This window comes from Trachurus trachurus, assembly GCF_905171665.1.
Source record: "Trachurus trachurus genome assembly, chromosome: 23".
Lineage (NCBI taxonomy): Eukaryota > Metazoa > Chordata > Actinopteri > Carangiformes > Carangidae > Trachurus > Trachurus trachurus.
Window position 1 is genome coordinate 11,590,476 of NC_139912.1, and position 21,042 is coordinate 11,611,517.

The 21,042-nt window shown below is 42.2% G+C and overlaps 1 protein-coding gene across 2 annotated transcripts in view; it reads left to right on the top strand.

Annotated features, from left to right (window-relative positions):
* Positions 1–21,042, top strand: part of plxna4 (plexin A4) — a 233,008-nt gene that overhangs the window by 137,554 nt on the left and 74,412 nt on the right. For both annotated transcript variants that reach the window (XM_083999274.1, XM_083999275.1), the window contains exon 5: positions 14,811–14,911. In XM_083999274.1, coding sequence (XP_083855400.1) covers positions 14,811–14,911 — 101 coding nt within the window. The remainder of the gene's footprint in view (positions 1–14,810; positions 14,912–21,042) is intronic.

Sequence of the window (21,042 nt, forward strand, 5' to 3'; positions counted from 1 at the left end):
AGCGGGAGAGAGAAAGAGAGAGGGAGAAGCACAAGTGAGGAGAATAAAGATATTTAGGATGCCATTTTGTCATGGCATCCACTTACCACGCTTTTGTGCAATTCTGTTAACCAGAAATGCGAGAATTTAGTTTTTCTTTCTCTTTTGTATTGCAGTGCGTGTAATTGGGTTTACAGAAGATATTACAGAATAACAAATTAATTATTAGCAACACTTAATTTCCATTTTTTCCTCACTATGTGTGTAGTAATTAGTCTATTAGCCTAGTTACAGGACTGACCTCCACTAACTGTTTAGGAGGAACATCTGGGAATTACCATTCACACAAATATAGAAAGCTTTTAATGAACACAACACATAGAGACACAGAACACACAGAAACATGCTCTCAATTCTGGTGTACACACACACACACACACACAAACACAAACTCATTCGTTTAGTGCTAAATGGTTTACAGAATGAGATACAGCAGTGAAAGCTTCAACAGCAATCGGTTACAACCCTTTATAATTTTGATGTTTATTTGGTAATCAACACGTTTCTGTTAGGTATCAAAAGACTGATGACTGATCGTTTCCACAGTGAATTAGTCAATTTCACTGATGTTGTTATTTTTCTAATTTTACTGTGATAGCATCACGTCTTTGTGTCAGATCTTCATTCAGATTCAAATGGGTGATAAATACTTCTTTGTGACTGCTAGCGCCTACTCTGATTCAGATCAGTCAAAACACATTTGATTCAGTATCAAAGACAATCACAGACTATTGTGGAAATGCAAAATATCCTTGAAGGTCTTGTGCGTTCTTTTTGTTAACCTCACAGAGGCATCCAGGTTGAAAGGTCACCCTGTGGTCACTCCTATATGCTGGAGTTTTGAAACACGGTGCGGTGCTACTTGCTGGATCACTGCGGTGGTTTACAATAACAGCTTGCACACGCACGCACGCACATTCCCAATTCCCAGCGGTGGCAAATGCTATTAAAGCAGCCCGAGCTGGTCGATAGCAGAAGGCCACCTGCTGTTTCTGGGGCCTGGGACCCAGACATTCGGAGGGAGAGTGTGATAGATGGAACGGGAGAGAGCAAATGCAGGATAGAGAGAGAGAGAGGGAGAGGGAGAGACGGAGAGGAGCAGGGGGTCCACAACAGGAGCCTGAGAACAGAGTCTCCCCTGTAGATGGGTGATGCCAGGCCAGGGGTGGACCAGTAGACGGACCTCCTGCCTGGCTGGACTGAAGGTCGTCTTCAGTTCAGTGTCAGAGTCCAGTACAGGAGGGTGAGGTTTTACACTTTGATGATGGAGGAGAGACAGTGGGCTCAGTGTATTATTATATAGTGATACACACAGTATTTGTATTTCATGTCATTCATTCACTGATTTAATTCTTCCAGACTGAGTGCTGGTTGGTCGTATTTCTGATCCCTGGATTTAACAGTGAAGACATCTACTATAGAACAAACTTGAGAAACAGCTCCATAATCTCCTCCTTTTTCATTAACGCTTCACAAATGCAAACCCTGTCCTCGCCGCAATCATCCCTCTTTATCACAAAATCAATTAAAGAAAGTAAACATAATTACTCGAGCTATATAACGATTGCCTGGCTCAGTCATTTCTTTCATATCAGCGATTGCAAATATGTACTCTGCAATCTAGATGGCAAAGTCATTTTCAGTGCAAACTTCGGTGTCGCCGCTTTCCTGTCACCAAGCAAAAGAATGTAAATACGGTTGCTTCTTTATTCTATAGTGGTGACACAGCTTGGTGATGTTTGACACACTCTTCTAGAGGTGTGTTAGTGCTACAAATATCAACTGTAATCAAGTATAAATAATTTACAATGTGGCACAACTGTTGGAGCACCTTGACAGTGTAGTGTGTATCCAGCTTCAGGGACAGGGGCATCATGCTGAGTCACACTGTACCCTGCTTGTCTCTGTCACATTATACACTCATTAGAGAAGGAAGCTAGCCAAACACATTCACACTCACACAAACACACACACAGAATTGTATTCTGTAACAAATATGCTCGAGATTGTCGAGCATTGTATTTTCTCATCCTTTATTTCATTTTTCTTCCATCCCTTCAACCGTTTTTCTTCTCTACCTCCTCTATCCTTTGACTGTCTCGTCCTTGTTTGGTTTGTTTTTCTTTCAGGATTATAGATTTTTGCTCCCGCAACCCATATTCATTTCTAAGGGGATTTGTAAAGCAAATGAGGATTCAGCCCCTTTGTGTCTCTTACTCTTCTTTCCCCATCTCCTTTCTCTCGATCTTTATTTCATTTCTAACTCTCTCCCGCTACACCATTGTCATGTCTACCCTATGCCATCCCTCCCCAGTTCTCCATTCCGTCATTTTCTTTTCTTTTTTTAACCATTCCTGAATACCGGAGTAATCTGTCATCCCTACCCTCTCATTAATCCAGTGATTGGTTGTCCTCTAATTGGATCCTTCTCTCTCTCTCTCTCTTTGTATCTCTCTCTCACTTTTACGCACTGTCTTTCTCTCTCACTCTCTAACACACACGTGTCATCTTATTAGTCGGTTTAATAGATGTTCTGCTATAAAGAGGACAGTCAGATTATAGAATGGGCTGTGATTATAGATGTTAGGGTTGCACTTTGAGTGACAGGGACAGGTCAATTCCACTAACATGAGCTGCTACTGTAGCTCTGTACTATGTCACTATCCTGTTAACACTGGTTCATCTGCTAACTACAATGAGGACATCTGGCTAGAATGAATGAGATGGTGTTAGTGGAGGTAGAGGGGGGAGATCTCAGCATTTGTTAACACAGGTTTCAGAACCTGTTGTAGAGGAAAGACATGCTGGAAGTGAGGAACTGTTATTGAGGTCAACAGTGGAGTGAGAAATTAGCACAAAGGTGCAGCACATGAATAACGTATGGTGCTGTTTTAGCGTACAGGCTCTTTCTTGTCCGTGTAACAAATAAGGATTGTCATACCAAAGCTGGGAACGTGAACAGAAAAATAGATCTTGCAAACACTGACTTCTCCTTCCACACCTCCAGGACACGTAGTACTGCTGCCTCCTCAAAGCTCTCTACATTTTCAAAGTCTCCTCCCTCACATCCACTATAACTCCCAACCCCCAACCCATCTGGCAAACCGTACCATACAATCAAATCTAGCAGCACCAGAATGTGCAATAGTTTTCATGCACAAACTATTAGACTGCTCAATACATTGTCCCTGATCCATCTTGGCTGATATACACATGCATTCACACACACAACCTGCACTTGACACTTTTAGACACTGAAATCAAGCCAATGTGTCAAATGTGTTTTGACATCCACTGGAACCTGATACATTTAATTCCCACCATGTGTGAATTCATGGGCCCGACCGAGTGTTGAATAGAATTTTAACTACAACTTGAAATAAGTCAGATTCAATCAGATTACTGTTGTGTAACCAACTTGAAGATACACTTCTTAGCCGTAAATCCTCCAAGCTTCCCATTAATGGCTTTTGTGGCCTGTTGTTGTGGCTTTGAAATACACTGCACCCTGACTCTGCATAACTAAATGTACACGCTGGAATCCCTAATACCACATATTTTCACACAACTGTCTACTTAAAATTCTATCAGTGAAATGGGATAAAAACAACTTCTACTTGTGCCGTGCGAAGAGGATTTTGATAGTGTATTACTCAGCAGCTGGCTGCGCTGAGACTTGACAAGGCTTTCAGGGCATTTGAAAGCAGTTCAAGTTGTTTTTGTTGTGTCTTAGTCATTCAATCCATCCTGCAGTGTACCCCCCAGCAACACAGGAAACATATTAGCCTCCCCTGTCAGGAGCTGCTCAGTCAGCCAGTGTTCATATGTGAATGTGAATATACATGGATAACAATTTATATGTACTATACGATGACGTTTACATCGCACATATAAACTGTTGCTGGAAAGTGTTGCAACTGCCACACTTGTGGTGCTGAATTATTTATATTCAGCGTAGCAAATGCAGATCTGTAAGTGTGAATTATTGAATATGTGTACCATAGTGGGGTGAGATCGTTCAAAGTCAAATGCTTTTTTTTCCTGTTTGGAACCTCCCCCCCCATGGGAAATCCGACAAGCCAATTTGTGGAAGTATCGTGTCTTTGCATCTCATCAAAGATGTTTAATACCAGCATCCTTTAATTTCTATCAGCGGGGGAAACTTTTTTACCGCATCCCTTACAGTGCGGCTTCCTCACCCCTCTGGTGCGTTGCTGTGAGTTATAAAGGTGTTTAGATGTGCATATTATGTTGCGTCCCAGTTTAGCTGCAGGCTGCTGTGGTCTAACAAGGCAAGTGAACAGAGCTGATACGTTGCAGCCATCGCTGCCTGACACACTTCTGAAAAATGTCAACGAAGTGGGGCAGACAAGGTTGGAGTGAACTCTTGGCTCACTCAAAGTCCCCTTTCAAGTTTTACCTGTGTCTTCTCTCTTTTTTCTCTCCCCCTTGTTCTCGCTCTCACTATATCTTCCAATCTCGTCTTCCCATCTCTTTCCCTGCTGCAGAGAGTTGCTCGAACTAGGACTAGATACTAGAATGCTTTATGAAATCTGTCATTAATGTGAGTCATCAGCAACATTTTCTGTCACCGTCTTGGCCAGTGGAAACATTCCAAACTGTGTGCACTCGTCTGCATAATCCAGGCCTTATTTTTACCCAGGCAATGCCCCAGGATAGGATGATTCAACCAGTGTGTGTGTATGTGTGTGTTGCACTTGCCAACAGGGAAAATGCCATTGCAGACTAAATTCAAATCTTGTTGTGCCACCTTAAATCCACTTTACATAAATGTCCATGATGTCCTAAGTATGGTTCTGTCACTCTGGACTGACAGTGTGATAAGACAACATTACCAGGATGACAACACAAAATGTGCAGTGTGAATGTATTGTTGCTTTTACTTTTGGCTGCTTAATTGATTAGCATAGAAAGAGCAAAGATGAGATGACAGATGGTAAAAACAAATCAGAGTATGCCTCATGCAGGAAATTCTAATTTACAAACGATTAGTAAAACTGCCTCATGCTTGTTTAACTTTTTTTTCTTTGTGTATGGGGGGCCTTACCCTCGTTGGAATAGAAAGATAAAGTGAAAATGATTGATTGTATCCAACTCGTTTGTCATGCGCTGACAATCCTGACAGCGCAATGGATGGCTTTCTCATTTGACCTCTGCGAACGTCAAATGAAAACAATATTGCACTTGCAGCCACCGGGCCCCTCCGCTAACTGAGTTTATGATATAATACCGTTGGTTGGTGGTTGACGGATTGAGTGGTGCGTCAGCTGTGACGAGGCAGTGGGTCGTTGATGTGTCCCTCGCTTCATCTGACTCCCACGTCAATCTCTCCTCCATCCAGCTGCAGAGGAGAGAGGTGGGACACACGAGGACAAGAGAGAGAGAGAAACCAGCAAAGAACAAATAAATGACAGATTGAATAAATATCCGGTGCGAGATAGAAAGGAGGATTAGAAACAGAACTGAATTTATGAAGTGAAGTTAAGAAGAAACAGATTTTTTTTCCCCCATTTGTAATAACTAAACACAGACATTGCTCTGGTTTCAGCTGTTTCTGTAGATGTACAATTGGATTAAAGTGAGAACTAACAGCAGGCCACTTCAGAGCGCTCCATTGTTTCCCTTCTCATCTGTTCTCAGATGCTTCAAGATGCATGTTCTTGGTCATTATCCCATTGGAAGAGCCATGACCTGCCACTGAACCAGAGGTCCCTGAAGCTGGGCAGTATGTGCAGCTCCAGAATGCCTTGATAATCTTCTGATTTCACTGTGCATTGAACAGACTCAAGAGACCATGTACCAGACTCTGGGTCTCTTCTGAGTGTGAAGAATGGTGTTCTTTTCTTTAAAAGCTCCATTTTTTCTTCTGTGAACAAAGGGCTGATGTGACTTGCAGAAGCATTGTGCAAACTCAGTCGAGCTTTTTCTGTGACTCTCTTTCAAAAGTAGGATATTCTAAGTGAAGAGTTTTTCTTCCATGGAAAAAAAAGTGAGTTATGGGGTGACAGGGAACTGCTGTACCTTGATCTCGGAGATCGACTCGTATCTGTTTTGAACTTTTGGTTTTGGTTCACTGTCTAAAATTAAACTATACTGTTGAGGTTGGCTACAACAGGAACATTCAGCTGCATAGAGTTTTACTGTAGCTTTTACCTTGACCATGGCTGCTACAAATATTTTTTTTTATTGGTGCATAAAAAAACTCTTTTTTTTCTTGTCCATGTGTACAGAGGTACACACAGTGACAAACAGCACATTGAGTGCTATACTGCCATGGACAACATGCTCCATGCAGCCTTGTCCCAGTGATTTGTGTGAGGTAGACTCATGAACAGAGACATTAACCATCTCCAATGATTCCTTTAAGACTTTAGCTGTTACCCTAGGATTCATTTTTACTTCACTGATCATTCTGCTCTGTACCCTTGGAGTTGTCTTAGCTGGACGCCCACTTGTAGAGAGAGTAGCCACAGAACTAAATCATATCCATTTATAGACATTTTGGCTGACTGTGGACTGATGAAACCCCTTGAAATCACTTTATAACCCTCTCAGCTTTATGTAAGTCAACAATTCTTGACCACAAGTCTTTTGAGATCTCTCTTTTGCAGGGAATATTTCACACTAGCTGATGCCTCTAGTTAGGCCTGGGACGATAATCAATAAATCAATTAATCGCACGATAAATGAAAATGAACTCGATAGCTTTTCCGGCCTCGATAAATCGCCATGTGCATGCACGTATTTGTTTTCCTCGTCTCTTGCCTCCAACCAGGCTGGATGACAAGAGGCTTCACTCTGTGCATCGGTCTCAGCACCTGGGCCGTTTGTTTTGCAGAATGAAAGGAGTGAACCCTCTTTTCAGTCATCCAGGATCTTTGTTTCCCAGAATGCATTTGGCAGCAACCGGCAGCGCTAGCTGTAAAGCTAAGCAGCTAAAAGCTATTTTACCGTAATTCTCGCTGCAGCGCTGTTAACACGTCACTTTTTAAAGTTTTAATATTTTTTCATGCCAGAAAGTCACCGTTTAGATCCCAGTCTGTGGTCAGTTATCCACATATCGCCTGTTGGGAGATTTCCTCCGACGTTTTTGGAGCTAATGTGGTAGCAGCGAGCAGGAGGAGCGGGGCTTCCCACAGTCTGCAGCCGTCTGCAGCAGCTCACGGGCCGGTCAACCTCCGTCATTGGGGGAGAAAACGACTAAGAAAACTCATCAGCAGGTTTTTAGAGGTTTACCACCGGCTGGTTTAATACTTTTTAGGAGATAAATGCTAGTCTCATTGATGAAATCTCACATCTGTGGAAGTCACATTAGTTTGTTTGAATGAAAAGTGGAGCTTCAGGTGTATAACGTTATTGGACAGAAGAGCTGCACTGCACTGTTTATTATTTTTTGTTTATTTTATTTATTTAGGATAGTAGCTATATAAGTTCTTGTCACTCCAGTTACAATGGTTAAAAAAAAATACTCATGAGAAATAAAGGTTTATCACATTTAAAAGGGTCTACTTGCATTATTATGAAATATTATTATAATATTTGAAATATTATATTATATATATTATAATAAATATTATTATTATTATATTAGTGGTTAATTTGTTCTCAAAAAAATGTGTCAATAATATCGTTTATCGTCAATAATTTGTGGGACAATATATCGTCCAGCAAAATTTATTATCGTCCCAGGCCTACCTCTAGTGAAGAGTGGTGACCTCCAGTTGCTCTTATAACAGCTGAATAAAAATGAAAATAAAAAACAAATTCAAAATGTTTCAGTGAATTTTATAAGTCAGAGTTGCTCTAACTCACATTTCAGTCATTGTTCCATTGATTGGATTCAGTTGTTCTTTACTTTTTCCAGCCAATGCTGTGAATAATTCCACCATGTGCTCAGAATGGACAAGAGCAGCAAATTATTTCTGCAGTCTTAGTTAAAACTTTTCCTGTTTGACTCATTACTGTGACTCAGATGAAGATCTGATTATATTTGAAAACTATGTAAACATGAAGGACTTTTCTTGCTACAGTATGGTAGGTTATTGGTTGATGTTATCAGGGCTGTTGTCATGTACAGGACATGTTATCATGATAGCAGCAGGTCAGAAATTATTTATATCCATTGTATGTGACTAATATTTCACTGTGTCAGACTTAATGATTGTAGTTGACTTGCTTGGAGTCATCAATGAAATGTGAATGTGTTTAATTGGAGATAACAACTGTAAGCATCATTATACTGTATCTTTAACACATGTTCACCATTGCTAACCCACAATGTGTTATTAAAATGACCAAATAACTCTAGATTACGTACACTTAATCGAATCATTTCAAATGAATGTCTGCCTTCCCGCCAGTGATGATACTTTGCCAGCAGTACGACAGAGAAGGAGAAAAAGACAAAGCTGGCCTCGGGGAAGAAGAGAAAAGATAAGAGAAGTTCAGTGTGCCCTACAGGCGGTAAAGCAGGATTGGACTATCACTTTAATTTCCCTCTCTCTGTTCATTTAGAGTGGTGAAGTTTGGCTGCAGGTGGAATCCCTGTTTAATTACAAGTGGAGGGGGCAGGAAAAGAGTAGGATAAAGAGAGGAATAGAGATGAGGCAGAAGAATTAGTTGATAATAAAAGTCTGTGCAGATTTAATAAATGATCACTTTCCCACTGCAGGTTGACTCAAAGGCCCCTGGCATTATGTAAGGAGGAGGGGAGACGGAGAAAAGAGGGAGAGAGGAAGAAAAAACAAAGTCAAGCTTCATAAACTCTATCTCAGAGGAAATAATGGATACACTTAGAGAGAAGACTCTTCCTCCCTCCCTCCCTCCCTCCCTTTGACATTAATCTCCTACACATGCAATAGACACACACAGAGAATCTTACTGTATATCAGTGGCGGCTGGTGACTGAAAAAATTAGGGAGGACAGGAGGAACACCAGTCCACGGCCTCATTTTATTTTATAGCACTACTTCTCCCTACTTTATTATATTCAATGAAAATTAAACAGTAAAACAATGTCTTACAAGATTTCTTAAAAACAACATAATTTTATTAAATCTTACTGTTTTCAGATTAACACAGGCCTAATGAAAAAGACAGAGCCATGATCTTGGATGTGGGATGTAAAAAAAAAAAAAAAGCAGGCCAGTGTTCAACACCTGTAAATGCCACAGTGGGGATTTACACCCTCTGATTTAAAAAGGAAAAACAAAAACCATGAAAATCTGTAATTATTAATAACAAAACAAAGTGTTCCACTCAAATTACATACATATTTGGCTTTTACCTCTTAGATATAGCTATGCTTTTACCTGAGCTGATGGCGGAGAAAAAAAAAAAAAGTCCAGTCGTGTCTTTGTTTACCCTCCAGCTGCCCAGGTCACGTAACTGAAAACTATTAACAATCTCTCTGACTGCTTCTCTCTGATATCTCCTAACAGTTTATCCAGAAATCTGCTGATATTTCCTTTCAAATCGATGCCAATATCTCTGAAAACTCCGTATTTCTTGTGCTAGGAGCAGCATAAGCAGCACGGCTGGGAGTGAAAGTTTGGCGCACATAGCAACAGTAACCAAGGGGGGTTGGAGAACTGTCATTGGACCAACCTGCTGTCAATCTTGTGTTCTGATTGCTGATTGGTACAGAAGAGCCTCCTCCGTCATGACGTCATTTTACGTGTCTTAGCCAATCACAGGTCAGGATGAAGACATCCTAAATGCATTGAGTCAATGGAAGAAGATCCCGCCCCGAGGCCAGTTAGGGAGGTAAAAATCTTGCCACCTCCGTAGAGCCCCCACCTTCCTGCTCCCTGCTCCTCACACAGCCTGCTCTGTCTCCTGAGCCTGCTGGCGGCGCAGTTGAGCCGTTTTAAGTGGATTTTCTTCCAAAAAACAAACTTTTTTTATGATAAAATACATATATAATATTTTATAAATTATACTGAGATTTGGTAATGATTTATTTCAACCAGTTACTCTTTCTTAACTCATTGAGTGCCAACCACGTAATTTCTCGTTTTTCGTTCCCATGCGTTGAGTGCCGAAAACGACATTTTTCGTTTTTTGCTTTTTTTTTATATTATGAAAATAGACACTTTAATACACATTATATGTAAATTTGGGGACTCTACGACGAGGAGAACTGAAATAGATGACGATCAAAGTCACATGACAGCTCATGATCTGGAAGTTTTTATCATAACTCGGCTTCTGCAAACGGAGTTCTGCATGCAGATGCAGCGCAGCTGCTCCGCAGCTGCTCTGCTCTCACCCGCGCTGCTGCAGCAGCTGGGAGCTGAACCAGGAAGCTCTCAGCCGACAGTCCCGCCCGGTCTTCACCTCTAGCAACACCGTGTCCTCCCCAAAGTCCTCCCGCGGTAAAATCTGATGGTCTCTGGGCCAAAGCAGACCGGCATCACCGACCCGTACCACAGAAGGACCGCGACCACCGGCGGGACCGGTATTCGCGAGCCGCGGTGGCCGACAGACCCTCACGCTCCGCGGCGAGAAGCTGTGACACGGCACGGTGCGTCTGTGTTATTGTTGTTTAGTGGCGCCCCCCCCGCCCCCGCTGGTGGTTTTGTGAATAGAACAACCATTGTTGTATATATTTATCTTATACGAGCCCTTTGATCCAGAAATGCGAGTGTCAGAAGAGCGACAGACACAAACAGCGCACCTTTCATAAAAGACGCTCTATCTCCTTTTCTAGAAAAAAAGGAGGGATTTTGGTGAAACCCAGCCATGTTTAGCTTGAGTTTTCTCAGGAACGGAGGCACGTAGAAACAAACGGTTTGTGGTCATTTGAAGCATTAAGGTAAACCTTTCAATTGAGCTACAGTATGTGTTGGTGGCAATAATATAGAATACACTGTGGCTCTAAATAAAAAGTCAAAAATGGTCTAAATTGCCGGTACACTTGACTAAAACTTTGGAAAGGAGCGCGGCACTCAATGAGTTAAATAAAAAATAAATTTTCCTTTTGCCTCTCAAAAATAGAGGAGGACCAACCTCCTCTGCCTCAATGGACCAGCCTCCTCTGCTGTATATATACTGTATATATAATTGAACACCATTGTGCCATCACAGTAAATGATCAAGTACGTCTTCATCTCCCTCCCCGCACATTAAGGCATCAAGTACCCCTGTGATTCCTGGCTTTTTTAAAAGCATGATTATATTCAGCGGCTTCCATCTCTTCCTATTGTGAAAAGAGGGAGAGTGCAGGGTGTAATGGCTGTCATTTGCTCACCTGAAACAGGAGGGAATTAGAAATGCCATGCACCCCATCCTTTGTATTTATCCCTGCTGATATGATAGCACAGCCATAGTGAGGAGACAGTGAGGCGTAATGGTTGCCTCTCTGGCAAAGCCCACGAAGAAGATAGCATGAAATGAATGTGATATCGAGATGAGAGAGACAAGGGGTGCATTGGGTCGTTTAGCCACCAAATCCCTCAATTTTTTGATAAAAGAGGGGACAAAAGTGTTGTCTGCTTGAGTGTGTGAATGTGTGTGCGCGCGTGTGAGGGAGAGAGAGGACGCCAGATAGCGAACAGAGGCTCTGGAGATGATGAATGTATGATCTTCTACACCTCAGAGCGTCTGAGTGACAGAGACAGACAGACAGACAGAGACAGAGGGAGAATGAATGATATCAGGATGCAGGCTCTGGAACAGAGGACTCACATTGGCACCCATCCCTTCTGCAGGGCTCTGAATGGTGCTGTGTGTTTGTCTTTGTGTGTGTGTGCATTTTATCAGTTGAGAAAACCATTTCCCAAGATGCAGGCATCTGAGGCCTCGATAGGCATCAGGAGGTCCCTTCCATTCTACAAAGTCTAAATCCGAGTGTGTTTTTGTATACAGTATGTGTGTGCATGTGGGTGGTGTGTGTGTATTGGCATATCTGCCACCGATGAAGTGTTAAATTATAAAGCGTTCAGATACGGTGGCATTGTTTGCTACAGTTCTGTCTGGCTGCTTAGCTTTTATGGCAGATCACGAGGTGACAAACCACTCGATGTGGTGACATGGCTGCGTAGATTACATAAACACACACACACGTGCACACAGGGAGATTGCAGTTTCATGGACTCATGATAAGAGTTTGGCAGCAGAAACCCCTCCATAGGCTAATAGAATGGCCTTTCTCCTCGGTGACTAATAGGTTATTTAGCCGGCAGTGGGCTGAGACAGTGGTGGATCTTAGGAGGAGGAGCAGGCTCAGTGGAGAGTGACGGGAAGGGAGGGAACCTATCATGTGAGCTGCAGTGAGGATCAGCATTGATCATGTGCTCACACACTTGCACCACTATCTCTGTGATTCCATCTCAAACTCATTCCCTTTATCTACCTAATGCAAATATGTTTGTACACATTTTTTTTTCTCAAAGCACACACTGACACACACACATGCACGCGCTTAAACCCACAATGTACACTTACATTGTCTCTAATCTGTAATAGCATGCATGATTCCTCCTGACTTTGGCAAGGAGATACACTTCAGCTGAATTCATTCAGCTGTGTGTGAATCTGTGTCAGCGTGTGTGTGCATGCGCACATGACTGCCGGAGTATGCTATTTATAGTACTAGGAGAGATACACAGAAGACACATGAATGTAGAGAGCACGAGGTGGGGAACGATGTAGTGGTGTGTTTTCAGAGTCTAACTTCAGTGACAACACCTGCATCTTTGTGCTTCTCGCGCATCCGTGTTCAAACGTGTTTAAATATGACTTTTCCACAGCGAGCGTGTGCAAAATTGTAGAATTGACTTGGTGTGTTTTTATTTGAGAGAGTCTGTCAGGCAGAGATGTGCTGTGTGATAGTCTGTGTCCAACAGAGAGAAGTGCCGTCAGTGGCAGGCTGTGCTTTAGAGATACGACTGCGCCGAGGCATTTCTGATCTCTCGTTACATCAGTCATGCCCTACATTGGATGGTTTAATTACGGTCCCTTTCATACCCTTAAATATGGGATTTATTCCATAAAATGTGCTGCAAAGAGATGTATAATTGTGTCACTTGTGTCCAGAGGTCTAGAAAGAGACCAATATAGAAAAAGGATTGGATCCTCAGAGCCTGCTGGAGATGATGCACTGACAGATGAACTTACTTGGGTGCCCATTATCCACCTCTGAGTTAGGGTTCTGTATGTCCAGTCAGCGAACACTTTATCAGGAACACCACTCTAAAACTCTCTTTGCTCTCTCCTCATGGAAATATATAACACAATTTCAGTATTTTGCACAAGATTTCTTGTGTCCAATTCCATAAGAAGTAATTGGGGATGAATAAATGTGTGATAAAGAGCTTGTAAATTCTTGTACTTGATTGGCCTTTGCTGTAACTTTTTGTAAGAGGTGTTCTGACCAGTAGACGTGTGTTGTTATTCTTGCACAGAGAGATTGTGACCCTGTTGGTGGTTTCTCTAACTTGGGTTACAAAAACCTGCCCAACCTCATCTCACAACTCATATGTCAAGACTGGAACTCCAGTTATTGTGGAGGCACACACACATACAAACACACACACAGAGCTTCACCCTCATCATAACCCAATATCGGTCCCACACCGATGATGTCGTCTCTCTTTCCCAGCTGTCATCGGTGAGAAGCTTGAGTGACAGCGGTCATCCACCAATGACGGCACATTAATCAAAAGTGCCAGCTACACCTATTTTTGCACCATGCTGTTACCATGGTGACACGAGGAGGGGATGGCTGAGATTTACCTCGGCTTTGCCCCCTGCGCTCGGTCACTGAGGCCCCATGCCAATCAGTGCCAGTCAATGCCAGTTTGAATTGGCAGGCCCATATATCATAATAGATGGACTTCTGTCCTTAGTGGCCACATTTCCCCATATGGACCCAGCGGAGAAAGATGGAAACTGTCGAGCAGCAAGAAAATCTGTGCTGATACAAAAATACTTTGCATTCCAATTTTGCATATTAGTCTGCTTGGTTGGTTTGTTTTTGCAGTTAATGTGCATTTGGCTGTAATAGTGGTCAAACAGAGAGATTACTTTTTTGGATTAATTTGGTTGTCTGACTAAATCAATGCAGCAGAAGGATAATAGAACAACAAAAAATGGTGCAACGATCACCTCTCAACTTACATATGTTTTTACCTTTATAACATCTGCTTCCAATTAGTTCAAACTATTGATGTTGAGGCTGTCTGAATCATTTCTAGTAGAATAGATACAAACTTGTAAGAGAGAAGAAAACATTTACCATTATCCAACAATTTCTGCTCCCTGTGTGCTATTATTTTCACTCTGTTTTTGAGCTCTGGAATCATCTGTTAGGCATAATGGTACATGGAATAGAAATTCATTATGCTTGTCTGACCTGAGGAGGGTTTTGTTAGCTTGCAAGAATTTGAAAACAGTATTTTAAGGCCCCTAATCCATTTATTTATTATCATTGATTCATCTCTCTCCCTGTCTCTCTCAAAAGCACACACACAGACACACAAACACACACACACAGACACACACACACACACACACACACAGGCATGCAGATATGTTCTCCATCACATTCAAGTCCCTCCCATGACAGACATAAACACAGGATTTCTTTCAACATGACATTTCTCTGGCATTTCACTCGCTCTGTCTTGTGGTAATGTTTTCCCTTAAATGTTTGCTCATCCTCACTTCATTCATCAATGAAAATCAATCTGAAAAAGGCTTTAAATGTCTTCCATGGTTTTTAATGGTCGTTGTATCTCTCTCTGCAGCTGTCCAGGGTACCAGTGGAGGCCTGTGGTCAGTACTCAACCTGCAGTGAATGTCTTGGGTCAGGAGATCCCCACTGTGGATGGTGTGTCCTGCACAACATGTAAGTGCCACTGTCCGAGACTCTCTCACACTGACACGCATATCTCCTTTTACTCTCCTTTCTTATTCTCCAGACACTCAAATGATGTATTTTTTCACTTTCCTTCCATTCACTCACTGAGTCTACAACATGCAGTTTGCAGGGTGTGAGTGGGTTGTTAGGCTCCCCTACCTCCATGACGCCTGGGCCCATGCCCAGCTCTCCCCTTCCCTTGCAGCCCCTGAGCATTCAGGGGCTCCTCTAATCAACCCAGGCCAAGTCTCAGATTGCTTTCCTGGGGCTCGGCCTTGTTCCAGCGTCCCCCACAGATCCATTACCAAACCTAACCACTGGCATTGTTTACCAGCCCTGAAACCAGAGCCTGGTGAGAGCACAGACACTGGCGGGCACTGCCTGGGCTCTAGTGGGCACCACTCCAAACTCCAGGCGTTGACACGAGGGGAGTGATAGCTTCTGTTATTGTGGGGAGCTGCTGAATAAGATCTCAGAGATGATCTCATTAAGCACGATTTACTGACTCTCTGCTTTCTTACCTAATCTCTCCTGTGTTTTTCTTCTTGCTTTACCTAAAAGCTTGTCTTTCTTTCTGTCATTTTCACTTTGACACACACATGCACACACACAAATGCTCACACATCCCAGCTGCTGTCAAACCCTTGTCCCTCAAGATTGGAGTTGGAGATAGTGCTTGCTGGGGGCAGGGAGATTTCCCACTCCACTGTAAATTGAAAATTGGTTTCTTGTGTTGGTGCTAGCCCTTGGGTACAGAGTGAGTGTGTGTGTGTGTGCATGTGTGTGTGTGTGTCTGTGTGTGAGAGAGAGAGGGAGTGAGACTGAGTACATTTAGCACCTCCATCCCTGCTGGCACTGAGAGGACATGGCGAGGGCAGAGAAGCAGTTTGAGTACAAGAGAAGCATAGACACTCAAATCCAGAGAGGAAGGAAGATAATCAGAGAAGAGAGGGATGTATAGACATAAGAGACGACAAAAGAGAGAGATTTAGGGAAGCAGATTAGTGAGCACAGTCTGAGAATAGTGATGGATGAAAAGTTTTATGAGAGAAGACCTGTGAAAAACACGAGAGACTTTGTGAAAAAACAGCAAGTTTGTGTGAAACAGAGTGAAGGAAGGAGAAATAAAGGATGAATGTGTTTCAGGTCTCTAGGGTAGAATGTGCATTAACCGACAGAGGACACTCTCTGATGGGTTATGGGTCACAAACTAGAGGTTGGAGGCAAAGTCACACACACACACGTGCATATATATACATAATTCATCAGTCCAGAAGTTTTATGTTCATCCCAATTACTTGCACTAAAGTCTCCCACTTTCCCGCTCTGTACCAAACGTAAGCCAACCATCTGGTGTATTCTAGCAGATCACTGAATTTGAGAATTTATCCAGCGGTGAAGTAGAAATAAATCGTATAAAAAAGCCACCCAAATTAAATGTCACTATTGAGTAGCCACCGTGCAGATAGTTTCCACTTGGAATGAGCTTGCAATTTAAATGAAACTTGTAGTATGTGGTACACATGTGAGTGCATGTGTGTGTCTCTCTCCCTCTCTTTGTGTACAAACCCATTAACACCCTGGACATCCTCCCAGTCAGAGCAAATGGGTGGCCACAGATTGGCCTGTCACACTTAGCCTGATAGAATCGGCTCACCCCGGCTCACCCGCCTCTTCGCACAAATACACAAAAGGGCAGCCATACACACACACACACACACACACACGCTCAAACCTCTCTTGCTGGAAAATTAGTGTCAAGTCACCAAAATGAGAATCAAGTTGAGATAGAGGGAAAATAACCAAAATGCCACTTCAGTTGATCTCACGTGTCTCAAGATTCGGACCATCACAGGGGCAGAAAGGGAGATTACAGGTGTATGTGTGTGTGTGTGTGTGTGTGTGCGTGCTCACATGTCCTGTCAACTGAACACACACCCTCCTTCACCCCTCTAGCACACAAACACCCTTCAATTGCACAGGCCAATGTGACTGATCGACCACAGGTTTACCTTTCCCAAAGTCCCCCCCCCCTCCTCACCGCTTTCCAACCGCCAGCTTGTAAATTCTTAACAGGGTCTTGGTGTAACCGAACCCACCCCCACCCCCCCGTCCCCTCCGTCCCCCCTGAGTGTCACCTCCACCACAAGGCAGCCAGGGCTTTTAGAGCCTCTCAAAAAAAATCACCCGTTTGCTATTTGCCATTCTGTTCTTATGTATTTTCTGTGTTGTCAAATCCCTGTTAACATGACCACTAGAATACAAGCATACTTGCCTTATGAAAACACATTAGATATTTTATTGATTAGGTTTAAGGAGAAAAATGAACTAACCACAGTCTGAAGTCTTCTCCAGATTTCAATGTTTTTTTTCTTAAACCCAGTACACCATCTAGTTCAGTCTGAAATAGGCGCTTTTCTTTCTATTTCTACTTTGATCCTGTGGCTTACACCTTTGATTGAATATTGATGGACAGATAAAATTCAGTGGGACAGGCGGGATGTAGAAAATCTAGCTAATACTTGAGGACAGTGGGATAACAGTCTATGGTTTGCTGTAAATGCAAGAGCATCAACACAGCTCTATGCAAGTGTTCATATCAATAAAGTAGATCATGTAGACAAATGGCTAATCTTGCATTCTCAATTTTCACAATACTGTCTTTCATCATCAGACTCTTCTTTGATTATATTTGCAGAGAAAGTGTGTCGAAAATGCTGTCTTGTTGGGGAGATGGTGTGACTGTGAATAAGCAATGCATTCAGTCTGTCCTTGGTGTGTGGGTCTGACACACACATTCACAAAGACAGGAACACACAAATACCTGACCCAAAGCCCCTCTCATGAGGCATCTCAGCCATAACAAATACAACACATCCAGTGTGAGCTGAGCTATTTGATATTCAGACGATAGAAATATTTATCATTTGTCCTTCAGTCTGCTCTGACTTCCACTTGAGTGTCTTGGCAGAATAACATTTTTATTTATATTACTAAGAAGTGGCTTAAATAAAACAGAAATATTGGCACCCAGAAAAAATAATAATAACAAGTACACTGAGTTGTCAGTTGTAACTAGTGCAATCTAATACAACAATCCTGGATTCAATCCTGCAATGAATCCCGCCTTCATCAAGGTTTCAGTGTTGAGTGTTTGGTGAAGCTGTACTGTATTTTGGAGGCTGCAGTTTGTTGTGCTATATCGACTATACAAAAAGGTGTGCCTGTTATTTGCCCCCATTGATTTGAATTGATTTGGTTTGACAAAATAATTGGAACACAAAAGTAAAACCAGTGAGTGAATGACAGCAATTTGATGCTGGAAGGCCACAGATACTTACAGTACAGTATGTGTTATGAAGTGAAATAGTTTCATTGTGTTCATATTCAATGCAGTGCTGTCTTTTGAAATGTTTTTTTTCTGGCTTGGCCAAGGTTAAAGATGTTTCTACAGAGGATGAAAACAGACTCTCTGCCTTGTGCCCTGATTGTACACCAAAGGCTTAAACTATGCATCTTTAATAACGTATAGCAAAAAAGGCTAAAACCCAAGGAAATCTGCAAATTCACGAACTCTCTCCCACCCACACTTACAGTAGTGTGTGCTTGAGGGAGGGGTGTTGAGGGGAAGGGTAGCGTGCAGTTCCTCTTCAAAGTGTTCTTCCAGATAGTTTGTTGTTCCCAATCAACCTTGAAATCACCTCACTGGTCTGAGAGCAAACAGAATTGCAAGCAAGTTCTCTCTCTCTCTCTCTCTCTCTCTCTCTCTCTCTCTCTCTCTCTCTCTCTCTCTCTCTCTCTCTCTCTCTTTCTCTCTCCCTCTACCCCCCCTCCCCTCTCTCTCTCTCTCTCTCTCTCTTGCTCTCCTTCTCTATCAGCATTGCCTTTATTTACTCTATAGATCGGTGAGAAGAGCTGTTAGAGAGAACACCAGGGGAAGAGGAGAAAGGCAATCAATAGTACAGGGGGGGAAATCAACAGGGGTGGATGGTGCACCTTTGTTTGTCTGTGTGTGTGTGTGTGCATGTGCGCGTGTGCGTATGTGCACACGCACAGTCATTGTCCTTGACAACACTGACCATTTATATATAAAAGCAAACCACTTCAATAATCACTCACAAGACTTGACTTTGAATGAGGGCTGTGTGTAGTCAAATCCTCCTAGTTAGCATATCAAGTACATATCATATCTGTCCCTAATGTGAGTTTTTCAAACCCACTAGGAAACTTTGCATCAGATTTCCCCTCTTCCCTGCAGTGAGCCCTGCCACTGTTGGAGTAAACCCGCCGCCTCACCTGTCAACCAAACTGTCTTTGCCTATCAAACTCAAGACTCTTGCTCTCTTCTGAGATGCATGACTTATGCTAATGTCTGTCTAGGCGAAAGGAAAGTCTCCACTTATATCAGCCCCTCCTTTTCATCATTCCCCTTCCTTCTACTCTTTAAGCACTGACATTGGATGTCATTCTCTGTCAATCAGAGCCTTAAGAAAGACTTTTTTAGATGTTACATCTAAGGAAATATGTAAGAGACATAGTGTAATAACCATAAATACATACATGTTTATTTGATATTTTTTAATTATTTATTCTACACCTCATCTATGTCCATTTTTAAAATATCTTGTTTTGTTGTTTATGGCAGAAAACTATTTTATAGCCTTTGTATTCTGTGTATTTAAATATTGAAACGTGGTATATGATCTTGTAAATCACTTCAAGCATTACATTACCAGTATGCTAAAGTCATTTTGAATCCCTGTCTATCAAAACTTATGCACTAATTACTTGTTCTGTTCAGCAAAACCCTTGAGTTTCATGTCCTACTGTTTTTGTTTGTTTACAGTCTGACTTTCTGTTCACACCTCAGTTCCTCCAAGTTGGAGGTGCTTCTGTAACCAGTCAGCGCTGGATGTCAGAAATGTTAGAGCTGTGATATGGATATGTTACCTCTCCTAATGCCGGTCTGTCAGCTGTCAGTTTTGTAAGTGGTTAACTAGGCTGTCACCGTGCCTGTCACGTGTGACAGCCGGGCAGATTGGAAACCATATTTGGAGAAGTAGCATTGTCAAAATGAATGTCATCATATTTGGCATGGATGTTGAGAATATCTCACATTACTCTGTGATATCGATGTCAATTTGAAACAAGTGGTGCTAATGTTGCAATATCTTCACATTAATAATTGGTTTGACATATCTCAATCTCTGCTTTTGGCTGCGATAGTGGTAATATTCCCAGAGTGGTGAAATCATTTTCGCTTTTTCCCCCTCTCCTCCTTTTTCATTTTCTTTTTCTCCTCCTACTCTTTCCCTCTCTTCACTATCATTCAGATCACTCTCTATATCCAGCAGGCTTATCATCCACTATTTTCTTGGGTTTGTGTGAGCACATTTGTGTGTCTGTGCTGTGCTTCCATCAATCCACTCAGTCTGAGTTTATTTCTTTTTCCATCAGTTTCTGTGTCTGTTTCGCTGCATTTTTCACAATTTTATATTTTTTTTTGCGTGTGAATGCACATGCACACTTGATCTTTGTGTATCAAATCCCAGTATGTTTTGTGTTCATATGTGTCTTTTGCACATAAACAGCATCACCTTCACATTTCCTCCAACTTCTCTCCGCTCTTCCTCCAAACACTTACAAACATCGATCCCTTGTCCCTGAGGTGGAATGGGGACAGTAAAATCATCTGTGCCACTGACCACAGGCAAATACCTTCCCCTAGTTCATTAGAGTAGGTCTGTCTATACAATCAATAGTAACCCTCTAGAGGCAAACTGTAATATACAGGGGAGTCCTCATGAATCACTACACCCATACAGCCACTGTGTTTATAAATGTTATGGGTTTGACTCTGAATACGGACATAGACCAAAAAGTTTTTGCTCCATCAAAATGAACAAATAATATAGATCTAATTGCTTTAATGAAGTTTTGTGTTGCAGTCACACAATCATGCCTTAATAAACATTTGTCAAACACATGTACGAGCTTATGAGGTTGATCCAGCATAATTCAAGAAGTCATAAATAAACACACAAAATGGCTGATAAAACTTGCAAGTCATGCTGCAAATCTGCTTGTCTTCCAAATCCTTTGTATTCCAAGGATGTCGT